Raw genomic sequence first — 21258 nt, 5'->3', positions numbered from 1 at the left:
GCCATAAGCTTTTCAAGGAGCTATATAGCAATATTATATAGCAAAATTATGTCAATAATACCTCCACTAAGTCTTATTGTGATCATACCACAGTTCTGTTTTTGCCAATTATTGTTATATTTTAAGGTAAAGAGGGTGTTTATAAGCATTATAAAATAGTTCAGGATAAGCCTTCAGTCATAATAGCCAAGGAATAGTACATCATTTCTGAATCCTCAGGGTTACAAGTCATGACTACACCATCAGGCGATGTTACAGGTTATATTAATCACATGGCTACACACACACTGGCAGAGCTGTTAAAAAATAAAGAACTTATGTTTATGTTTATGTGAAGCTGAACTTCGTTTCATATTCGCCAGCTATGTATTTTAATGATCTGTCCCCACCTTAAATGGTGCGGCCTATCACGCCTACCTAGCAACATTTCTGATGAGCATTGTGAGTCCTTTGGAGTAGTGGGTTATGTCATTACCATGCATTATTGGCACTCTCAGGGTATGATTTTGTATGGAAACAACACATCACATAATTTGTGATAGTTACATTTGAGAAAATGGTGAATATTTAAATACTTAAATATACTTCATAGTCTTTCTCTGTGTTGAGAAGGAATCCATGAGGCCTGGTTTGAGAACCCTTACTGTTATTGCTGTTATAACACGACTTACCTGGTCTCCACAGTAAAGCGGTTAGGTTTGTTGACCAGGCCCTCTTCAAGCCCAGGCCCATATGCCCGCACACGGCTTGGATCACAGCCCTCAGTTACAGCCACTCTGAAGGGGCTCTTCGGCACCGACACATCATCATACAACACCTCTATCAGGTGCACACCTGTGTACACACATAGCATGCATGGTTCACAATGCGATGTTGACACTTTCTTTAACACTGAAGGATAATTTCCTGTCAGTATGATCAATGGCAAGGGGCATAGGTGGCAAGCTCAGAGCAGCTCCAAATATAAAGGTGCAAAAAGAAGCAGGTTGATGGGTGCAGAGAGGGATATTCCATGAGGTAAGGTCATATCTGTGTTATCTACCGCACAGCAGTGCAGAGTCTGGATCGATAGTGGGTGCAATTGAGGATTATATGTGGTTATCATGAGAAAACCGGCTGCTGCACCGGAGCTCCCAACGCAATACATGCTGTCATCATCTCGCTGCAGTCATCCCCCACACAGAGCAATCAATAACGCTGCCATGCTCAGGATACTGATGAGCAGTATGTGTTTTGTGTGTGTGTGTTCGTAAGGTGTGTATGTGCGCATTTTCATTTCCCTCCATCTACAACCTTTGAGATGCCCTTGATTTGGAAAATCAATAAGTGACTCTTTTCCCATACAACTTGGTGGATGAAATCAGGTGTTATTAAAGTTCCATGGATTTATCAAGAATAGAAATCCTGCTAATAAAGCTTTGCAGATGTTCCTCAAATAAAACCACACTCAGGAACTGAGATGTTCTAATCAACAACAACCATTAAGTTGCTGATAAAAAAAAAATGGACAGGCAAAACATTATGTAATTAGTAATTATCATTAATTATTTTTTCCCATTTCCCACAGATGTTGTTAAGAGACATGCTTGGTGTCCAAATTCGGATTCAAACTGGAGCTATGAGGCTAATATTGCTAAAAAACACTAGAAGATAATAGTCGCCCAACCCTTTTTATTCAATACATGGTCAAAACCTTGTTCAAGTCAACTTCATTGACAACCAGGTCTCCATCAAGGTTGCTGATTTTTATTAAGAATTATAAAAATAAACAAAACTTCACTAGGTAGCTGAATGCTTTGGAAAGCCATTTTGGACAACAGGTGATGCAGCAAATTTCCCTGCAGTAATCTGCTTCATGCAGACATATCATTATTGCCCAAACAAAAAAGCAAAGGAATTTCTTTTGCAAATGTTCTTTTTTCATCATGATTTCAATACAGTAGCTGCCGTTTACATTCTGCGGGCATCTGATGATGAATGGACCAATAGAAATAGTAGATCACTGAATAACTATGACTATTGTAGTCTCTTTCATTTTAGACCATAAACATTTAGATCAGCCCATATTGTTGGTTGTCATCAGCTTAAGGTGCTTCAAACTGCTACTGGTACTGTTGTATCGATCAAGCCATAATACAACCTCTACTCTATCTCAACTTCTCATATCCAATTTGTGTGCTTCAAATGCGTACAGCAGACTCTGCTCAGTGAAAACAGACCTTTACTGATTGTTACTCCAGCCACACAGCTCCACTGCCCTCCAGCATGAGGGGAGAAACAAACCTCAGCACTTTGTGCTATTAAATGGCGACACGGAGCTTAACGAAAACATTCATAAAAGAGGTACAGCATCTGCTCCACAGTTCACTGCTTCGTGCCTCAAGGGCTGTTCTCTCACTGGCTTGCTCTGCAAGCCCAGTGGCTGTCAACTGGCTGAGTCAGCAAAACCTGAAATGCAGACCAAGTGACTAAACCCACTTGATAGTTCTGCATTGCCATAATCTACTAAATATTTTAGACCTCCCATAAAACAAAGTGCTGTAGAAAATGCTAAAAACTATTTCTCGACCACGCTGAATAGAAAAGCGTGCAACAAATGTAAAAGGCAATGTCGTACCATCCTCATATGCAGTGTACTCCACTCTGTAGGTGCCGTCCCCTTTGTCGGTGATGTATGCGTCCGTGTTGGAGCCCGAAGGGTTAACAATGCGTGTTTTGATGTGGCTTCCTCCAGTCTTGTTGTGAGCACGGGTGTCCACAATGAAGTGTGTGGTGACTTCTCTAAGGACTCCTAAATAACCACACAAACAGACTCCATGAATAAACACATTACACATGTGTGTGCACATATACACATATACTCCAGTTCTTGAATATCACACTGCTGGTCTATAATGTAACATAAAGGTACATTATAAGATATACTACAGATTTCAGTCCTAGCAATGTTACACTGCATGTTCCACGCCAACAAAAACATATGAGGACAAGCTGACCCCTCCGCTAGATAGTATAAGGATATTAAGCTGAGTGCTAGTAGGTTTCAGGTAGTAATACTGTTTCGTAATTGAATATGTAATTGAATATGTGGTCTGTTAGGGGGTTGCATGTCCAATTATGAAGTAAATAACGTAAATATAGGCTACTCCGAGTGGTCCCCTGGACAGCCACTATGACCCGAGGAGCACTGGTTTGCATCTCGGGTCATGTTGCCTGCCATCAGCAGCCAGAGCCAGAAAGAGCACAATTGGGCTTGCTCTCTCTGGGTGGGTAGATGTCTCTCTCTCTCTCAGAACGGGGTCCCTGGTGCTTTTTTCTCGGAGTGCATTGGTTGCCCCGTGACTTTGCACTGGAGGCAGTTCAAAAAGAAGCACCAATATCATGCTAAAATTTGTTACACAAATGAGAAATATGTAGCTATCTTAACACTTGAAAATAGGTTCACGTTGATGGTACTTACAAAGTGATGTAACATAATGAGTTACATTTGATTAATAGTGTATATTTTCATGGGTCATTGACTAGTCAACTGTTTGTTCTGATGTTAAAACATGACACGAATGTGAGAAATATGAAATATTCTAACTATATCATGATGCATTTTGTAATCATAACACACATTTCTGAGCACATTGAGGATGCTGGTAGTAATGAAAGCACACTGACTAAAACCATGATATATTACAGGGAGTATATATTATCCTATTTACCTGGAGTAGCAAAAATACTGCTACTGCATTATATACATTATACACAACAGAATAACGGAACAAATTTCCATCAAACTCAAAAATATCTACTTACTATGTTCTACTAACAAACACACATGCAGTTTGAACTGAAGGTCAATTTGAGTGGCTGAGAAATAATTCACATAAAATGGCACCATATTTTTCTTATTGCTGGCAATTACAGAGCTGAGATGTTCCTACCTCTGGGTTCTACTCCTGGGCCATAGACCTTTACTCCGCTGGTGTCGACAGCTGGGTCCACCTGAACACGTGCGGGGAACTTGGGCACAGCGTGTCCTCCATAATTGATGGTGATGGTGTACATGCCGTGGAAAGGGGGGATGTAGGTGATAGAGTATGTCCCATCACTGTTGTTCTGGATGTGGACCTCAGCCTGGGCTCCAGAGTCAGAGATAATCTCGATGGTCAGCTCAGCCTCTCCTGCTTTGGAGCAGTCCACTGTGAAGGAGGCCGCCTCATTGACCTTGCCTCTCTCCAGGCCTGGCCCGCTGGCTGTGACCTTGCTGGGGTCGAAGACTGACTGTACCATGGCTTTGAAGGGGGAGCCGGGAATGTGTGCATCAGCGAACAGGATGTTGATGGCATACTCTCCTGGCTCGGTGGGCAGGTACGACACGGAGCAGGAGCCATCGCCGTTGTCCTGACACTCAATTTTGGCCTCACAAGGCCCCTCCACTGTCAGGCCCAGACCCCCGGTGCCAGCGCCTTTGGTGTCGATAGCAAACGGAGCAGGTTTACCTACGATTCCTCCCTTCAGGCCCGGGCCATAAGCTCGCACCTGGTTGAACCAGACATGGAATTAGTACCAGCACCAAGGAACAGGCCTGCCATGAATTGAAAACAGCTGGAACACCCGTGTCACTGTCTACAATCAAGTGGATTTTGGCATGACTGTGGACTGAGAGGCCATCAAAGAAGTGGACTGCCACCCAAGAGAGCAGTCACTACCCCAAAATTGATACCTTTCAGCTTGACGACAGTATGCAGCTGAACACATAGAAAAAAAAAAAGTCATCTGGAAAGAAATTTTAAGGGTCAGAAGAGACAAAATCTGAGTTTTTGGGCCACAATGACCACAACGAGGTATGTTTGGAAGAATAGAGGTGAGGCATCTAACCCCAAGAACACTGTACCAACTGTTAAGTATGGTGGTGGCAGCATCATGCCCTGAATCTCATGATCTCAGAATTCAGCTTAACATCAAATTGTCAGCTAGATGGTTGAAACCTGGACACAATTGGGTGTTGCAACAGGACAATGACCATAAATGCACATTCCAGGAATGGCTGTACAAAGGATAACGTTGGCTAACATTAAACTTGTGGGATGGCCTTCCCAAAGTCCTGACCTCAGCCCTATTGAAAATATATGAACTGTACCTCAAAGTTAGCTCCATGCCAGGAAAGCAACAAATTTGACTGAATTCCACAAATTCTACCACGATGAGTGGTCAAACATCCAACTACCAACTATTAATTGTGCTGTATGTTTGACCTTGTGTTGATTTGAGAAAACAAACAATGGAAACATATACATCAAATCCTTTTTTTCTATTAAACAGAAGAACAGTTTGAAGCAATTAAAGCCCAATATTGTCATGACATTCATGCCCATGATGAATGTATGGAAACTTCTGAATTCAGCTGTGTTTTAAGTTAACACACAGCCTTAGGCTACATGTCAGTCATTTTTAAAATAACCAAGAAAAGAACCCCTTGAGCATCCAAAGGGTTCTCTTAATTGCCATACTTCAATACAGAACTGTGTCTTTACCAAAGAACCCTTGAAGAACCCCTTTTCTTTTGAAACTACAGGCATTACCTCCCTTCTTTTATTTAATAGAGTGTAGGATGGTACACATATCTTGCATATCCACTTGTGCTGTTACACACTTGTTCTTTTCCCTAAAAGAACTGAAGTGTACAGTGATTCCAGATGTGCTTAAACTACCCCCTGTGTTCTGCACACTCTGACTCACCCCTCTTTGACAGATTAATTACAAACCACATCTTCTGCTTATTTCCTGCGGTGGTTCAGCGTCATGCTACGTCGTATTTGCTTTAAGCGTCTCATCCGACAATGCGGACGTACGAAATGAAACATCTGGCTCACGGACACACCGTGGAACCCCTGTGTAGGACAGTAGTGACTTCATCCCTAGAGTAATCTTATCCATCGTTAATTATGGGAGTGCTGCGGTGAACGTATACAGACACACACACACATTATATTTCTCTGGCAAGGCTCTGCTTAATGAGAGAGGACTCTTTTGAGATGGGAGGTTGAAAGGTTGCAGTCACGTGGAACAAGCAGAGGAATGTTCCTGCAGAATGATGATGAATTTGTTGCATTAATTAACAATAAAAATGTTCATTAATGCCCTATTACTGAGTCTCGCGGCCTCCTGGGAGAGCAAACTCAATCAGTGGCACCTCAGGGAGGGTTAATGCTGCTCTGGGAGGCTACAGACATGTTGCACAACACTCTCCTCCCCTGTTCTCTAAGGACACAACCGTTCAGCCTACAATAAAGACTGCATTCCAGTAAGCCCACTAAAGAAAAAAAAAACAGACTGTTCTTAAGCAGAGCAGGACAATCTACTGTTTTACAAGCCCAAGCCTATCTCTGGCATGGCCAATATGCAGCGCTGATAGAATCACCATGTGCAGGAAATTTACTGCAGTGGTCACTGACTCCTTGCAGGTCACTGAATTGCTTTGCTCACTCTGTACAGCACACACTGTACTTCCAGATACTTCTAGAGCCTTCTGCTCCCACGTTTGTCCTCACAAAGAGAGGTTTGTGTGCTTTGGCCAACATTTAATAAGTTTCAGGCCTCAGGCCTGTGTGAAGCTGCAGTCAAATCGTCCGTAGCCTGCTGGAATTGTCACAGTGCTGCACCAGAGCGAATGACTTCTTGATGGACCATCACAGATCAACATCATCTTAGGTCACACCATTTTTTGAGTTTTTGACTTTATACCATTTATTGGTAAAATACAAGAGGAAGTTTGACCAGAGGAGGATGCACATTTCTGTACATCTGATTTCTGTAAATCTGCTTCGTGACATCAGGTTGTAGGAAACACTATACAAATACACTGTACTTGACTTGACTAGGCTAGAAATGTTAGCTGGTATGAAAACAACGCTTAGTATTTGATGTTTATCTTAAAGACCTTAGATGGACATTTCAAGCAACATCACTTACTACTGATTTTTGGTCTGGATTTACTATAGATTTATGGTCTGGGTGTCATATAGTCTATAGCCAATTCTTTATGTATTTGTGTATTGGTTAATTTAGTTTTTACCAGAACATCCTTCCAATAACACCATACAAGTGTTGAGTGCTTTCAGAGACAATGAATGAGCAGATAACTGCATCTTCATTATCTACTATAACGCTAACCTTAGAGGGGTCAGGGGGCATGATGCCTTCCACAGTGAAGGGACTGCCTGGTACAGGGTTGTCGTCGTAATTGATGTCCACTTTGTAGGGTCCCTCTTCTGGGGGGATGTATTTTACAGTGTGCACTTCATTGGCTGTGCCAGACTCAACCTTGCATGGGATTGGCCTTCGAGATGGTGAGGTGATCTTCACGTCCACCTTGCCCTGCCCACCGGCTCCACGTGTGTTAATGGTGAACTCTTCATCCTTCCCAACATCCACTTCTGCACACACACACAAACACATCACAACTTTTCTTAAATTTACCCAACTCATACATATTCTCCTCCTATCACATGCAATGCTCCTGACAGTGGAAGGGTATAGGCTGGCCCCTCGTCACAGGCGCAAGATTCGCTGCTGATGCAAGATCATCAGGCAACCAACGTGCTCTGAGGAAGGCCAGCAGTCTCCAGTGCCGGCCAGCATTGCACGGTACTGATGTGGGGAGAAGGCGCCATCTATGTACCCGTATGTACCCCTGAAAGAGCAAGGCCAATTCGAGGCTTCGGTTCTTTTACTCTCACTGATCAAACAAAGTGTTCAAATATTATTTTTTAATAAATATAATAATCAATCCATCTGACAGACGAAATTCATGCATACTTACTGGTATTAAGCCCTTGGACTTTGACCTTACTGAGGTCCAGTGGAGGAGCGACATTAATAACAAATGGACTTTTGGGAATGGGGTCACCTCCATGGCAGACAGAAATACTCATGTTACCCTGGCAAAGACACACAATAAAATGCATGTAAACGAGAGCAATCATTAGTTTATACTGATTATCCCATTTAACCTGGGTATTTCATTTTCATTGATATGGGATGTAAATATCCTTGTGTGGTATCCTTGTGTTGAACTATTCTATAACAGCGTAACACAATTTAACCACCAGGCCTCCCTGGCTTATTTCCCCAACTGTTATAACTGAGGAACAACTTTGCTTTGCTTGTAGTTACCCATAAGGAATCCTTGTGGTGTAGTGTGGAAAAATGTACAGACCATAATGTGTTAATAAATATGACAACTTGTATATATTTAGCATGTCTCATGTGCAAACCTCAAAGCAGCACTGTACCACTAACCGTATTGAAAGTTTGACAGAATTGACAATTTTGTATCCTTGTGTTTTCATCCAATTCTCACTACAATACCCAGCATGCCTTCATACAACCAGTGGGAATCACCCCTACACCCTACAGTGATGGAGAAAGGCTTTAAAACAGGCATTCTCACTCTCCAAACTACTGTGACAGCACTGCAAGCGGTGAGTACACATGTTTACAACAGATGTAGCAAAGGTGAATTTTTCCATTCTGACTCCTGACGACCCAACACATACTTAACATCACCCATTAGTCCTATAAAACTCTCTTAAATTCTGCTGCAAGCATGTGCCAATATGGCTTGGAGGTAGTCAGACATTACTGTGATCTACTTTACACACATTTCCTGCTCAGGCGTACTGAGCTGCTAATATTCTTCTGTGAAAACAAGCACACAGCCAAATCAATTAGCCTACAGTGCACGTGTAGCATGTCGGCTCTTCATTTGTATTCATTAGGCTCTTGGGGAAAACTGCATGGCATTCTTTAAGACATCAATACTGTTGCTAAACAAGCTTCACAGAGCACCTTTATATATATATATATATATATATATATATATATATATATAAACATCTTCCCCTTACCTGCTGTACAGCAGTGTAGCGTACAGTGTAGGAGTAGTCATGGTTATCTATGATCTCAAAGTCACTGACAGCCTCTCCTTTAAGGGCTCCTGTGAAGTGCACCTCAGGCGTGGCCTTGCCTGCTCCTTTAGTGTAGACTGTAAAGTGGGTTGGCTTGCCCACTTCCACACCTGTGGACCATTAACATGACATATCAATCAGCACAGTCAGCTCTAAGAGAGTTTCATTTCTCACAGAAACACAGCATCTTACCGGTCTTGCAGAGTCCAGGTCCTTCTGCTTTCACTTTATTGGCATCATGGGAGGGGTCCACTTTAATGCGGAAGGGGCTGATAGGGATTTCCTAAAGGGGTCACACACACAGTATTATTACCATCAAAATGAAATCAGACAACAGATTGTGTAATCTTCTCCGCATGAACACAAAATAACTTACCTGGTCAGCAAACAGCACCATGATAGTGTATCGCCCTGGGCCAGGGGGAGTATATTTAACAGTGAAGGTGTCATTGTCATTTTTGATTATGTCAAAGTCGATGTCAGCCTCAGCAGGGCCCACCACTCCAGGAGCACACTTGATTCCAATGCTGACATCTCCTATAGAGCCAGAAAGCAAAAGCATGGTTCTGTTAGACGTTGCACTACAGCAGTGGTTTTCAACCCTCCTCCTGGAGAGCTACCTCCCTGCTGGTTTCAACCCTAACACTATCAAGTCTAACACATCCCATTCAGCAGTAATGAGTTGGATCAGGTGGCGTTGATATGCACTATATAATAGACATTAATAAGCATAGCAATAAGCTGACTAGAGACTAGTTGTAGAAAAGTGTGGTCCGACCTTGACCAGCCTCGCTGCAGTCCACGGTGAAGTAGGTAGGTTCGTTGGCTTTCAAGCCAGTCTTCTCTACTCCAGGCCCATACACCTTCACATTCTCAGGGTGGCTGCCTTCTCCAATGGTCACCTGGGTTTAGGTTGAGGTCAAGGACAAAGACAAGGAACACAAATAATAGAGTGAATGCAGCCTTTTGTAAATATGCATAATCCTGTGTTTGTATTGAAGATGAGAAGATGAATATAAGGCAGTGGTGGCTTTGGGGGGCTTTGGGACTGCGTATATAATTGTTTCATAATAATAGTACTTTTGTATTAATGGCTCATTCTGTATAATAGTACACAGACACACACCTGCAGCTACTTTGTGGACTTATTTTTATGTATAATAATATCAATGTATAATACTGTATAATATTATTTGTATAATTTAACTATATGTATGTAAAATATTATAGTATGTATAATATAATGTATAATATTATTCTCAGTTTTTCATTCCAAGTTTCTGAGTTCTTCTCTAGCCTGTATTTGTTTCATTGCTTTTGGGGCTTGTTCTGTTTTACTTTTCTGTATTCTGAATATGTATGGCCTGTTCCTGCCAGCCTGCCTCAAGGCTCCAAGCATTACAGAATGGTGAAGAACAGTGAAGCTATATTTTGATGGTCCTGTACCGTACATTTACCTAAATATCTTAAAAATACAACACCAAATCTAAACCTTACCATAACCTTAACTGAGCTTCAACAGAAATGTGATTAAACAGAAGATCTGTAGCGGACCATCAACATAAACTGAACCATTGTACGATGCCACAAATGTTCATAATTAACAACATTTTACACAGCTGTTGTTTGTACTCCTGTTGGTGACTGATATAATAATAAAGAATTCCTTTCAGTGTCCAATCTCCAAATCTGTTGAAGTGAACAACACTTAATACTGCAGTTTCTACCCTGATGATTTTTTTTGTTTGTTTGTTTTTTGAAATATGGCAAGCACACAAGTGAGTTCTTACCCTGAATGGGCTGTTAGGGACATTCACTTCTCCCCAGGTGATGATGATGGTGTGCTTGATGGGCTTTGTGGGGATGTAGACACAAAAGAAGGTGCTGTCACCATTATCGGTGATCTGGATATCGATGGGGTAGCCTTCAGAGTCCTATAGGGAAAAATTAATATACATTTCAGAACATAATAATACAAAATATACTTTTTTTACATTGAATAAAATAACATTGCTCAGTTCTAGAAAATACTGAATCCCCCCCCCCACACACACACACACAAATTCAGATTTGAATAATAAAATAAAGGCCAGTACCTGAGCATAGATCTTCAGCTGGCCCCTGCCTGCTCCCCTTGCATCTATAGTGAACTCTGCTGGTTTGTTCACAATGCAACCAGTGGGTTCCAAGCCAGGACCATAACATTTCACCTGCATCAGGATCAGTCAATAAACTATGAATATCTGTGATTTTTTTTATAAATGTACTGTGTATTGTATTAATCTGGATTATAACTGGTAATAAAAACCCTGGTCAAACCAGTGGGCAGGAGGGGCTGACCTTCTCTGGGAAAACATCATTGGCTGCAGGGAGGATGTGGGCCATGAAGGGACTATCTTTAATATCCTCATCATCACAGATCACATGGACGGCATAGTCGCCAGGCTCCGTGGGCCAGTAGAGAACATCACAGGAACCATCACCCTTATCATCACACTCAATCTTAGCCTGTGATGGGCCTTCGATGGAGAATCCTTCACAAACAGACACACAGTCTCAAATTCACTCAGGTCTCAGACAGCAAATCTGAGATTATCCCTTGCACCCAATAAAAAATACTCTGGGATGTATTTCTCAGACAGCAGGAAAAAAAAACCTTTGGAGAAATGCATACCACTTGCTAATGTCAGAGGAGAGAAGCTCAAGTTTATAGGCTTTCCTGCCTGCTCTCTGCCACACTCACACCCCATAAACACAGTCCCAGGCTCCAGGGCCCCAGGCTGGGCTGAGTGTGTGGAAAAAGAAAAGGAAACAGCAACTGTGACCTTACCCAGAGTTCCCACCTCCGTGCCGATGGCCTCCACCACAAAGTCAGCTGACTTTCCCACCATTCCTGTCTCAAGGCCCGGACCCCACGCTCTCACCTTCTGAGGCCCAGCGTCTTCACTGACCACCACTTCGAACGGGCTATACACAAACACACACACACACACAATGAGGAGAGTTAGGACAATGTTGCTTGTTGGTTGCTCTGGCAGGGTTCTCTTCATTTCTTTTGTTTTTGCCTTTAATTACAAATCACAATCACTGGCCTTTATTCATTTAGATGTTTCTGTGTTTACATCTCTCCCTCAGGATTCTGCCAAGAGCCCTTGGTTCTGTGGTACTCTCCAGTCCCACCTACATCTAGTCTATATCCCCGCCCTCTTGTTTTCCTTGTCTAATGTTATAGTTTATTTATGCTTTTCAGTTTGTGCTTTTTCTCCCTTTTGTGTTTTGTGTCCCTTTTTGTTAGCTTTCTTGCTTTTGTGTTTTTATAATAAGTGATCCCATATTCCCTGACTTGCAAATGCATCCTGCTTCTCCTCACCTCTAAAGTTCCAGCAGTTTGTGTAATGTGTGGAGAAGCTCACCTGCGTGGGATTGCATGGCCGCCCCAAGTGATGATCACAGTGTATTTGCCAGTAAAAATGGGGTAGTAGTCACATTCATACACTCCATCACCCAAATCATGCACCTTCACTGGCTCATCTCCACCTTCTGTACACAAAAACACACGCACAACCAAAGAAAGAATTTTCCATATCGTCACTATCATAATAATATCACATGCTGACATTTTTTAAAATGAAAATGCTAGATACTTTTTTGTAACAAGTCATGTTAAATAATCCAATAGAATAGAAATGGTAAAATCATACATAAGAAAGCCACAATTCAATTCAGAATTTGATTCAAATTTCAATACATTTTAGAACAGAATAGTGCCTGAATATGTGTTTTGACTTCATATACTAATATTAATATTTTAAAGGTGTTGAATGATAAAAGTGCAGCACATAAAAGTGACAAACTGTGACTCTCAAACAATGTTGTCTCTTTACTGCTAAGAAATTTCAACATAAAAAACAGAGCTGCCATTCTGAGGCTAAATGAAATGGCTACTTAAACCCTAAAATGGCCCGTGGCGGCCATAGCACCACCAGAAAGCTAACCAAGGGAGTTCTGCAAGGAAAGCCAGTAGAGCAGCTTAAAATGCTAAAAAGGCCCAACTATATCAAATACTTAATATCTATACATTATCATCAAATAAACAACTGAACAAATGCTATACATTCTATGGCACCTTTAATGTTTGCCCTAATGCACACAGCTTACATGCATGTTTTATGATGCATATAATTTAGGCTCATATTTAATTATGATTTATTAACATGACTAATTAACATAAGCATTTAAGGCAAAACAAATGTGGAAGGCTAGAATTCTATACTATACAGACTGCTTAGGCTCAGATTAAGGTGCTCCACTGTATCTTTTTCAAAGTAAAATATCCCCCAGAAAATCACAACCATGAGATTTTACTATGGTATTCATATATATATATATATATATATATATATATATATATATATATATATATATATATATATATTAATTTATTTAGAAATATATTACTGAGATAAAGATAACTTAAAGACACTCATTTATTATCATTAACACTTAATAAATCATAATCAAAATCATCTGAAGGTTTCAATTCTGATCCACCATTTCGAAGGTACTTTTTTACACATATATTAAAATCATTACACATCAAGACTTTGATGGTTTCATTTTGGCAGGCAAGATCTCATATTGTGAGCAGACTAAAAAGGGCTTTACCCAGTTTTGCAGTAAAAACTCAGCACAGTTCCAGAAATGACTTACTTGGGCCTTTGATGAGAACTCTCAGGTCTCCGCTGCCAGCTCCTCTGGTGTACACTTTAAAATCCGCCACCTCTTTCACCCGCACGCCTTTAGGCTGCAGACCTCGCCCGATGGCCCGGCACGCATTCGGATTACTCGCTGATGAGCAGGAAGGGGTGTTAGACTTAGATCACTTGAAAACGCACACAAACACACGTACAGTATAGAGATACACTGAGAAACAGACGGACATACGCTCAACATACAATACACACAGCCGGGCGGGAGGGTTTAGAGTTAGTTCTGACGAACATGTTGTTACATATGGAAGAGATACGCACAGAGATGCACGGTATGACAGTTAAAGTACAACAATAAGAACAATGTGGGGTAAAAAGGTGGAAAAGATCACTAAAGAAGAGCAAACTGATTCAAAATCATGGTTTCCCAAGTGCTTGTTTTTATTAGATCTTCTTTGATTATAATCTTACACATCATCGCTGCTCCATGTCTTGATTTTTTGACGATTTTCACTTTCTGACATAATGTGAATCTGGATTCTCTTTACGTTGTGTCCAAATTTTATGAAGAATAGAGCAATAGAAATGCTCCAAAATGACTTAGAATAAACTCTTTTTACATTAAAGGTAAGCGGGCTCTTTTTCCTACCAGGTTTTTATGTGACAACGCCTATTAAAATACATCGAGCTTCTTAGGAAAGTGAAAAAAAAAATTAACTCAGATGAAAAGCAAAAATCATACTCTGACTTGCTGGAACATTCTGCGGTGCTAAAGAGGGATCATCAAAGGGAAAACTGTTCGCAAATAGGTCAGTCTTTCCAAGAAGATTAGTCATTAGCCACAGTCAAGTAGGTTGTAATGTCACTGAATCAGAGCAAAATGGATTTGTTTCAAATCTGCAGCTCTCTTGCTGGATCCTCTACTGAGCAGCTACAAATTCACTAATGAGCTCCTGCAGAGCAATAAAAAAAGGGTTCAATCTAAACACATCAAAAAGCCCCTCAAACGGAAAAGCCACTACAGTCGAGCTGTAATCTCTGTCTAACCTAGCGATACATCACAGCCAGACAATCAGGGTACAGGATATAGACTGGACTGGAGAAAAGAAGGTGGATTTGCTGGTGAGATCATTAGTATAATGCTGTTAATTCAATACCGTGTCTCAGAAAGAGCATCCACATGTTAGAACAATTAGAGCATCCACGTTCTCTGTTAGTCAGCAGCATGAATTTCTAGGACCAGAACGACGTTCTGGGAGGCAAGAGGAGCAAAGACTGCGACAATGATAATGATGATGATGATCATGATGATGATGATGGCGATGAAGACAGTCATGCCGCTTTATGAAGAGGACGTATTTATGCTTCTCACAAACCTAGACGGTCACTTTGACAACAGCCCCATGAGGCCTAAAACTTTAGCAATGCATTAGTGGTAGAACATTCCTCTACTGCAATTTGTGAAACCATCTAAAGCTTTATCAGGTGCACTTTGTATGCGTGTAGGTCACTGTAGCCCACCTGATGATGTCATGATGTCTGATGAAGGCATTATCTACCAACCCAAGGGACCACCATAGGACCACTGACTGCCTCTGCTTGTGTGTTTACAGTCTAATAAAGTGTCATAAGTTTTTTTTTTGTTTTGTTTTTTTTACCAAGGTGGTCCAGCTGTCCAGGCTGAAACACTCTGTATAACTTAAAATGCATTAGGACTGAACAGTAAGCATAATGCAGCTCACTGACTTGAGAACAGACAGAAAGAAGTAGCTCAGTCTGCTAAATAAATAAATAAATAAATAAATAAATAAATAAAACGCCACCTGTGTGTGTACAATGTATACAGTGTGTAAACCCCCCTTAGTCGCGCGACTGCCTGATACCTCTGCACCAGCGCAACACGCACTACAATACAATGTTTAAGTAGCGTTATGTGCTGAGAATGGTCCACCACCCAAACAACATCTGGTCTGTGGTGGTTCTACAGTGGTCTCTTTCCACTGACAAATGGGGTCAAGAGGGATTGGGGTTGATTATTTATGCAGCAACACGAAGGCTACAGTCAGGAGTCAGTAGTGTACCTAATAAACTGGAAGCTCCTCACAAGCTAGACAGGGTTAAAGTGAATTAATTGGAGGATTTGAGTTAGGAATGGTTACACATTATTAAATATTAGAGGATTAAAGTCCCAGATCCAATCCAATTGTAGAGGCCGTGCTGCTGTGCTTTGCTTGGTGACCTCTCACCGTCTCAACGGAGCATGTGTAAAGGTGATCGTCCAGCTCCACCACTGAGTGATGGCTTGCGTTTTTTTTGCGGGTTAAGGCGACATTGGCAGCCAAGTCTAGCTGTTATATATTACCGAATGTCTAACACACACACACTCTCTCTCTCTCTCCCACACACACTCTTACTCATCCCAATCTCTCTCTCTCTCTGCTGAAAGCTTTATGCAAGGGTCTGCTGTATACGACAGAGGCAGCACATGCCAGACAGCTGAGGGCACGAGGGAGGAAGAAGGGTGGCATGTCGGGAAGGACACACCGGGGAGAGGTTGGACGGAGGACAGAGGGGAAAGGGAAGGACAGGGAGGGAAGGAATAAGCGACCAAGCTTCTGCAGGCATGTGCCGCGCCCCAGCAGCCCGTACTAACTTGGTCGCCTGGGTTTGGGCGGCGTTGGGGGGGGCACTTTCTTGGTCTTTTCGGAGGGCGGCGTGCGAATAGACTGGGGGATTATCTGAACCGGGGAGCCGGCCGGCACGCCGCTCGGAGGAGCTAGAACGACACACAGGCGAAAGACAATAATACAGGAAAACCCTTTATATTATAATGTGTGTGTTTGTGGTGTGTGTTGCGGGGGAGGGCAGTGCCGAACCCCCCGGAACAGAGAACACGCAGACCCTCAAAGACAAAAAAGAAGAAGAAAAAAACAACAACAACAACAACAACAATCTCAAACCACATTCCAGTCTGGACCAGGGGATCAGGGGAGGGTCTCTCAACACATTCGGCAACAGACAGTCTCTACATACAGTCTTGGAGGATTAGTGCATAGCCCACTATTAGATCCCCTCTGGAAGATTTCTATTAGATACAGCAAGGGCTCTCAACCTAATCACATGCTGTAAGTCAAAAATCGTAGCTGTTATCATAGCTGTTCTGTATTTTTGAAATATAGAAACAGTTGATAAAAACATTTGTCCTTTTCCTACAAAGTTATTGAGTTTTTTTTAGGATTGCAATAATATGTTACTATTAGAACTGTATGTGTGTTTATATTAGGCTAAGGCCCAGCCCACATATAACATATCTGGATATGTTTTAAAACATAGCTTTTTCTTTGTGTTTTAGCCTCCCATCCACACATTTCTGTCCATGGTTCAGGTTTCTGAGTGTGGATGTAAGAGTGTTTTTGTGTGGATAAACACAATACAACTTTTTGTAAATTCTGACATCACTATGTTAACCTGCGCGTTTAACCCTCCTCTTGGAGAGCTACCTTCTGTGACATGGTTCAAATCCAACCCAAAGATAACACCACATTCAACCAATCAAGAACGTCCGAAGGCAGCAGTTAGTTATACAATATAGGTGGGGTACAGTAGGACTGGATTCAAAGTCTGTGGGAAGGTAGTGCTCCAGGAGCAGGGTTGGAGACTACTAATGTAAGTGTTTTTTGTGTGTGTACGTTTTCAAAAATATCCTAATACATGTGGACTGGGCCTTAGATTATCTGATCCAGGTCGTTTGTTTCCAAGCCTGAACTCTTAAGAGGTCTGTAATAGTTTGAGAACCCTTGATCTGTAGACATATGAGACTTAGGAAGGGAAACAGCTATTTATTACAGTCATTAATAGATCAGTATGAGATCAATGTGAGACTAATTTCCAGAACCATTAAACAGGCCTATCAGAAAGAGCTGCTCACCCTCTGAGATGTGGACAGTGAAAGGGCTTCTGGGTATCTGCTGGCCAGCAAATGTCACATAGATAACATGAGGGCCTTCCAGCACAGGGCCGTATGTGCAGCGGAAAACGCTGTCTCCTTTGTTCTCCAGTATGATCTCCACTGTGTCCCGGCGGCCTTGAGAGTCCACGATGATCACGCCTACATCACCTGCACCTGCACCTGAGGTTAAGACGGTTAAGATAAACCTTATTAAAATAAAGATAAAGTAAAAATATATATAAAACCATGTTTTCTTAACCACCATGTCACAACCAATAGTGGTCCTGTACCTGCGGTATAGATGTCAAAGTATGTCGGCTTGTTGGCCACATTGCCCACCGGTTCCAGACCTGGGCCGCGGGCCTGCACTTTGTTGGGGTCTCCTAGAGCCTTGGATACATTCACTAGGAAAGGACTGTGGTTAATGTCCTGCCCAGCAAAGAGGACCTTCACCTAGACATAGAAACAAGTAGTATTCCCTGTTAGACATGCAGGAACCGTAGCACTGCATTTAGGGCCTGTGTACATCCGGCATTAACATGCGCCTTGGTTAATCCGACCAGAAATGATTGCAAAATGCATTGCTGTTCACACTTAGTATTAGTATGCGGATTTCTCACATCATATCCTCTGGAGGAGGGGCATGGTGCACATTTATAATGAATGAATCTAGACCTAGCTTTGCTTGCGCACCAGCCTTTATCTGCAGTACTGCTTTTATCCATTAGTTATTTTTGTTACTGTGGCAATGTGAAGAAATCTTTGTTCATTTTAGAGCATTTCTATTTGTCCACTTATCATGACATTTTGACACAATGTAAGGAACGACTGCACTATGGCAGATAAATAACATGCAAGTAAAAAAGACATCTTTATGCTTGGTACCTTGTGAAGTCCCTCCACTTTGGGCATATAGATGACAGAGTAGCTCCTGTTCTTGTCATTGTTAGGGATCACTCTAGCCTGGTAGAAGAAGAGGCAGAAAGAAGTCAAAGTGAATTATATGGTTCCAGCTCCTCTATGACTGAAGCCTCTCAGTGTACGGATTCTTTTTAGAACAGAGGTTTATGAGGGGGAATACTGCACTCCACTTTGCTATTGCTATTGTCAGTTTGCTGATAATTTGTCCTAAGGTCCCCATAAGCACAGTCCAGCATATTCTGCCAAAGGTGCTGAAGGTATGACTTTAAAAGCTGTATTTGAATGACAGGGCTAATACTGATTCCATCACTCTGTTCGGCCTGCTCTACTTATGGCTCGCCATGTTAATTTAGTGGAATTTATAGTTATTACGTTATGCGCTAATTCATGTGTCCAATCAAGACTCTCCAAAACGAAATACAGTGTTACGTATGTATCATGAAAATGAATAAGGGCTGAATTCATTCTAAGGTGACCTCTTCTGTGTGACCCTCAGGATCCTCGATGTACACCAGGACCTCTCCAAGCCCCGCCTCTACTGTCTCAACCACAAATTCAGCTGGCCTCAACACCATGTTGCCTCTGGGCTCAATGCCTGTGGAGAGAGTGCGAGAGAGACAGAGAGAGTTTGCGTGAGAGAGAGAGAGAGAGAGAGAGAGAGAGAGAGAGAGAAAGAACAAAAGAGAGAATGAAAGAGCAAGTAAGAGAGAATATGAAGACAGAGCATACATTCGAGAGAAAGAGCAATAGAGGAAGAGCGAAAAACAAAAAAACGAGTAAGCGAGAGTGAGAGAAAGAGAATAAAAAAACATGGGTGAGAGAGAGACAGAGCGAGAGTTAAATGGAAAGAGCATGCAAGTGAGCAAGAGCGTGAGAGAGAGAGAGAGCAAACAAGTGAGCAAGAGAGATAGAGATAAAGAATGAGAAAGCAAGCGAATAAGGGAGAAAAAGCAAAGGAGAGAGAGAGAAAGAGAGAGAGCAAGTGAGCGAGAGAGACAGGGAACAAGAAAGTGAGACAGAAATTGAGTGGGAAAGAGAGAGAGAGAGAGAGAGAGAGAGAGAGAGAGAGAGAGAGAGAGGCAAAACAGAAGGATGAAGATAAAAGTGCTTGCTCTATTTAAACTTGTCTGAGTGAGTGGTCGTGAAAGCCATCTCGTACCGGGTCCGTAGGCTTTGGCCCTCTTGGGGTGCAGAGTTTTGGAGCGCAGGGGAGCTCCTGGCTTCAGCTTGGCTTTGGGGAACTGGGAAAGGTAGGTCATCACTGAGTGCTCATCCACATTTGGGTCCACAATCTCCTCAGGAGCGATCACCTGCACAGGGTAAAGGCCAGTGAGTCAAAGATCTGCAGGGTTGATGTGGAACAACACATGAATTTAATCACCAATCATTAAGACATTTTAACACCATGCAAAAGCCAACTGGAGTTCTCTACTGCCATATGCAGTTATGCAGTTACACTATATGAAAACCTTTCATCTCTATTAACATATTTAAACATAAGGACATTTGGTGGACATCTTGATAGAGGACATACGTCTTCTTTAAGATTGAAAAAGCACATTGTTTTGTCTCTTTCTGATGGGAGATGCTGTACTTTGACATTAAACGTAGTAGGAACCACCTGTAGATCCCGTTATGACATTAAGATTAAGATTGTTGGAGCTCTTTGGATTTTGCCCTGGTGATCCCACTCACTTCAACAATCAAGAGCAAACCAAGCGAAATGTCTGAGGTTTCAATTAGACAGGCCCCTCCAGAATCCCCTCTAACCAATACATGTGTCCTAACTTTGTCCTTGCTTTTCTACGTTTTACATGAATGTGAATATGTAAAAAAATGACTAAGCCTCCATCTCAAACTGATTTTGCAAACAGAACTTGTCAGGAATGAAGATATGTCGGTGTCCTTCACTATAATTAAGATAAAGCACATAGGAAGTGAGTCATGGAGCGTAGGCACCACATCAAAAGCATCCTCAACTGCAGCCGAGGTGCACGCTACTGGGCCTACAATCACCCGGAGCTTCCTGCCATGGGTAGAAGCGTGCATGAATGATCTATGGTCCAAGAGTTATTGAGAAAATCATTGAGCCAGACTGGAAATGAGACACATAAAAAAGAAAAGGCAAGAAAGCAAAAATGAGAAGGAGAGAGCGCGAGAGAAGGGGAGAGAGTCAGCTCCATCTGGTCTGCACATTTGACTCCTATTGAATTCAGACTGCTGTGTGTCATTACAGTCCTCTGAATAGCAGTGCAGGTGCAGGCGCCCTCTCATACGCACACACACACACACACACAAACACAATCACCAAACCTGTGCTTAAGATCACGTATGACTGAGAGAATTTGTGTAATGACTTCAAAATGCAGTCAGCGCAGCTTGATTGTGTTAAGGCGTCGTTTTATCATTTTATGAGCCATTAGTATAATGTGACGGACCTTTCCCATGACGCTGATTGCTGCTGCCTTTAATTCCTATTATTCATTCTTTTTTGATAGCCTTTATCCGAGCTCTGCGGCCAAGCTCTGTGCTTTTTAGTGAGATTAACATTCCCATATTTTCATGCTGGTAACTATCTGTTACCTTCCTATACACTTGATGAATAAACAACAGATTTACAATAGACTAGGGCTGGGCAATATGGTTAAAATACTTTATCACCATATTTAAAGACTAAATACGGTATCCATCAGTAGCGACAGATTCTTAAAAACTACTA

At 41.9% G+C, this 21258-nt stretch overlaps 1 protein-coding gene across 5 annotated transcripts in view; it reads right to left on the bottom strand.

The window, feature by feature from the left end:
- Positions 1-21258, bottom strand: part of flncb (filamin C, gamma b (actin binding protein 280)) — an 86799-nt gene that overhangs the window by 22040 nt on the left and 43501 nt on the right. For 3 of the 5 annotated variants that reach the window (XM_072673021.1, XM_072673025.1, XM_072673022.1), the window contains exons 4-24: positions 19699-19849; positions 19016-19134; positions 18504-18581; positions 17909-18071; positions 17598-17798; positions 16323-16445; positions 13671-13808; positions 12374-12500; positions 11791-11927; positions 11301-11494; positions 11057-11170; positions 10751-10894; positions 9739-9862; positions 9337-9497; positions 9153-9243; positions 8901-9070; positions 7814-7931; positions 7165-7427; positions 3933-4530; positions 2618-2791; positions 672-834 (exon numbers count right to left, since the gene is read on the bottom strand). In XM_072673021.1, the coding sequence (XP_072529122.1) occupies positions 672-834; positions 2618-2791; positions 3933-4530; positions 7165-7427; positions 7814-7931; positions 8901-9070; positions 9153-9243; positions 9337-9497; positions 9739-9862; positions 10751-10894; positions 11057-11170; positions 11301-11494; positions 11791-11927; positions 12374-12500; positions 13671-13808; positions 16323-16445; positions 17598-17798; positions 17909-18071; positions 18504-18581; positions 19016-19134; positions 19699-19849 (3551 nt within the window). The remainder of the gene's footprint in view (positions 1-671; positions 835-2617; positions 2792-3932; positions 4531-7164; positions 7428-7813; positions 7932-8900; positions 9071-9152; positions 9244-9336; positions 9498-9738; positions 9863-10750; positions 10895-11056; positions 11171-11300; positions 11495-11790; positions 11928-12373; positions 12501-13670; positions 13809-16322; positions 16446-17597; positions 17799-17908; positions 18072-18503; positions 18582-19015; positions 19135-19698; positions 19850-21258) is intronic. The other 2 variants (XM_072673023.1, XM_072673024.1) reach the window with 1 other exon arrangement.

The sequence above is a fragment of the Salminus brasiliensis genome, chromosome 2 (genome assembly GCF_030463535.1).
Source record: "Salminus brasiliensis chromosome 2, fSalBra1.hap2, whole genome shotgun sequence".
Lineage (NCBI taxonomy): Eukaryota > Metazoa > Chordata > Actinopteri > Characiformes > Bryconidae > Salminus > Salminus brasiliensis.
This window is presented reverse-complemented; position numbering and strand designations above follow the sequence as displayed.